General features: G+C 45.0%; 1 protein-coding gene across 1 annotated transcript in view; it reads right to left on the reverse strand.

Annotated features, from left to right (window-relative positions):
- Window positions 1–1,080: 1,080 nt before the first annotated feature.
- Window positions 1,081–3,336, reverse strand: part of LOC133651801 (GEM-interacting protein-like) — a 64,402-nt gene continuing 62,146 nt past the window's right edge. The window contains exons 21-22 of the mRNA XM_062049933.1: window positions 2,427–2,678; window positions 1,081–2,386 (exon numbers count right to left, since the gene is read on the reverse strand). Of these exons, the coding sequence (XP_061905917.1) occupies window positions 2,160–2,386; window positions 2,427–2,678 (479 nt within the window). The 3' untranslated portion in view covers window positions 1,081–2,159. The remainder of the gene's footprint in view (window positions 2,387–2,426; window positions 2,679–3,336) is intronic.

Here is a 3,336-nt window from a genome sequence, read left to right on the forward strand (position 1 = left end):
AACTGATGAACACTATACAGGCAGACATGACCACTGCTATGTGGGAGTGACAGGCAGAAAAGCAAAGTGGTTTAGCCCCACCTGCTGGTTTGCGTGTATAAATCTTGTCTTTTCCCAACATCCTTGACCTTACATACGAGCCAATATGTTCATATTTTCTTGTCAACCATCACTGTACGACAATTGTGTGTTTAACTATCATTAACATGGTTTATGTGTGGAGATGATCTTCATATTTGTGTGTTTAACTATCATTAACATGGTTTATGTGTGGAGATGATCTTCATATTTGTGTGTTTAACTATCATTAACATGGTTTATGTGTGGAGATGATCTTCATATTTGTGTGTTTAACTATCATTAACATGGTTTATGTGTGGCTAATTGACCCATTGTGATCACGCTGGACAAATTGACAGGAAAGTGTGAATGAATAATAACAATAATGAGGAAAATTTACTTTTTTCCCCCAATTTTGGCCAGATTTAAGGTTAGTAAATATGGGCTAAAAGTATATTTTGATGGTATTCCAAGGTTAAATTTATGATATTGGACCTTAGAGAGCTAATCAGAGTCAAGTTTGTTCAAAACCCAAAAGCAGTGAAGTTGTCACGTTGTGTAAATAATAAATTAAAACAGAATAAAATGATTTGCAAATCCTTTTCAACTTATATTCAATTGAATAGACTGCAAAGACAAGATATTTCATGTTTTTTTTGCAAATAATCATTAACTTAGAATTTAACGGCAGCAACGCATTGCAAAAAAAGTAGTCACGGGGGCATTTTGACCACTGTGTTACATGGCCTTTCCTTTTAACAACACTCAGTAAACGTTGGGGAACTGAGGAGACCTTAGACCTTTATCATTGAATGTATCAAATGTGCATTGATTAACGTGGACCCCGACTTAAACAAGTTGAAAAACCTTATTGGGGTGTTACCATTTAGTGGTCTATTGTACGGAATATGTACTGTACTGTGCAACCTACTAATACAAGTCTCAATTAATCAATCCATCAATAAATCAATGAATATTTATTGGATTCAATTGTTTAAGATGTCAATAAACTTCTCAATCAATCAAAGATGAGCTCGGGCCCGGCAAATCCGGCGGCATTTCCGGGTGTTGTTGATAAATGCCTTTGGCTTTGCATAGTAAGAGTTTTAACTTGCACTTACAGATGTAGCGACCAACGGTAGTTACTGACAGTGGTTTTTTGAAGTGTTCCCGAGCCCATGTGGTGATATCCTTTACACACCGATGTCGCTTTTTGACGCTGTGCCGCCAGAGGGATCGAAGGTCGCGGGCATTCGATGTTGGTTTTTGGTGATTTCTCCAGACTGAATTCACATTTTGATGATATTACGGAGCGTAGACGGTGAAATCCCGAAATTCCTTGCAGAAGCTGGTTGAGAAATGTTGTGCTTAAACAATTTGCTCAGGCATTTGTTGACAAAGTGGTGACCCTCGCCCCCGTCCTTGTTTGTCAATGACTTGAGCATTTAAAGGAAGCTGCTTTTGTACCCAATCATGGCACCCACCTGTTCCCAATTAGCCCTGTTCACCTGTGGGATGTTCCACAACCAACTCAGTGGCCTGGTGGTTAGAGTGTGAGTTCAAACCCCGGCCGAGTCATACCAAAGACTATAAAAAAATGGGAGCCATTACCTCCCTGCTTGGCACTCAGCATCAAGGGTTGGAATTGGGAGTTAAATCACCAAAAATGATTCCCGGGCGTGGCCACCACTGCTGCTCACTGCTCCCCTCACCTCCCAGGGGGTGGAACAAGGGGATGGGTCAAATGCAGAGGACACATTTCACCACACCTAGTGTGTGTTTGTGTGACGATCATTGGTACTTTAACTTTAACAAGTGATGAGCATTCCTCAACTTTCTCAGTCTTTTTTGCCACTTGTGCCAACTTCTTTCAAAACATGTCGCAGGCATCAAATTCCGACCAAAAAAAATGAAGTTTTCCAGTCCGAACGTTAAACATCTTGTCTTTGCCGTCCGTTCAATTGAATATAATCATTGTTTTTATTTACCATTTACACAACGTGACAACTTTTGGGGGTTTTTGTACAATTTGCAGGGGGCAAAAAAAAGGAGTAGAAAAGGTAGAAATCAACGGAAGAGTAATCCACGCTGGAAGGCGCTCATACAAAAAGTTGTTCATCTTTCCCCGAGTGGCTGCGTCTCAGCTTCAGCCCGGATAGAATCTTCTGTGCGGGCGAGGTGAAGTGTTGCTCCGCAGGAAGAGTCTTGGGAGAGAAAGTTTTCCTCTGTGCAGAATTGTTGTTGATGTTGAGGTGGGCCAAAGTGAGCGCGGGCGTGCCGTCCAGCGCCAGCATGTACTGCACCACATCACGCGGGCTCAGAGGGGCGGCGGCGGCGGCGGCGGCGGTCCGGGGACACGGCGAAGCGGACGTCTTGAGGGGGTAAATGCGGCGCTCGCTGCTCCGGGGAGGAGCTGCGGCTGCTGTCGGCGCTGCCCGGCGGAGCCGCGGGCGGCCCGGTGGCGGCGGCGGCGGCGGCGCTCTGATCGGTGGCGGCAGGTCGGCTCCTGGGGTTGTGATGGCGGTGGTACTTGACGGGCTGCCTGGTGAAGCGGAAGTGCGGCCTGGACAGAACAAAGTCCCCCGTTGGGTCGTGGCGGGTGGAGCTCATAGCCACGACTGGAAGGAGAAAAAAGGTCATTCAGTCCAAAAAAAAAAAATCAATAGAAACGCAGTGGACACTTCATTAGGCACACCTGCTCTGTCCTCCAATATCTGATGCAGGAGATATGACAATAATGTCATAACATCAACACATCTATTATTGTCACAATTGTGCTCAACTGCCATTTTATTTGGTTTGGTTACACCAGGGGTCGGCAACCTTTACCACTCAAAGAGCCATTTTGGCAAGTTTCACGAATTAAAGAAAGTAATAGGAGCCACAAAAAATTTTTTTTAAATTTAAAATGAAAAACACCGCTTTGTGCTATGTTAACCAGGGGTCTCCGACACACGCACCGGCACACACTTTCATGTGGAAATTTGATGTTAGTGCAGCCCGCGAGTTTTGAATAATTGGCGCTTGACAGCGTCATACTCGCCAACCCTCTCATTTTTCCCGGGAGACTCCCGAATATCAGAGCGTGATGACACTGCATTTGGCGCCCTCTACAGTCTGCCCTAACAGTGTACCTGCTCGACCGCATGTAGAATGCAGTTTCAGTTTGCTCACGTAAGTGACAGCAAGGCGTACTAGGTCAGCAGCCACACATCTTACGCTGACGGTACCAATACCCAGAATCCCATGCAGCCCTAACTCTTCCGCTCAACCAAC

The sequence above is a fragment of the Entelurus aequoreus genome, linkage group LG06, assembly GCF_033978785.1.
Source record: "Entelurus aequoreus isolate RoL-2023_Sb linkage group LG06, RoL_Eaeq_v1.1, whole genome shotgun sequence".
Classification (NCBI taxonomy): Eukaryota; Metazoa; Chordata; class Actinopteri; order Syngnathiformes; family Syngnathidae; genus Entelurus; species Entelurus aequoreus.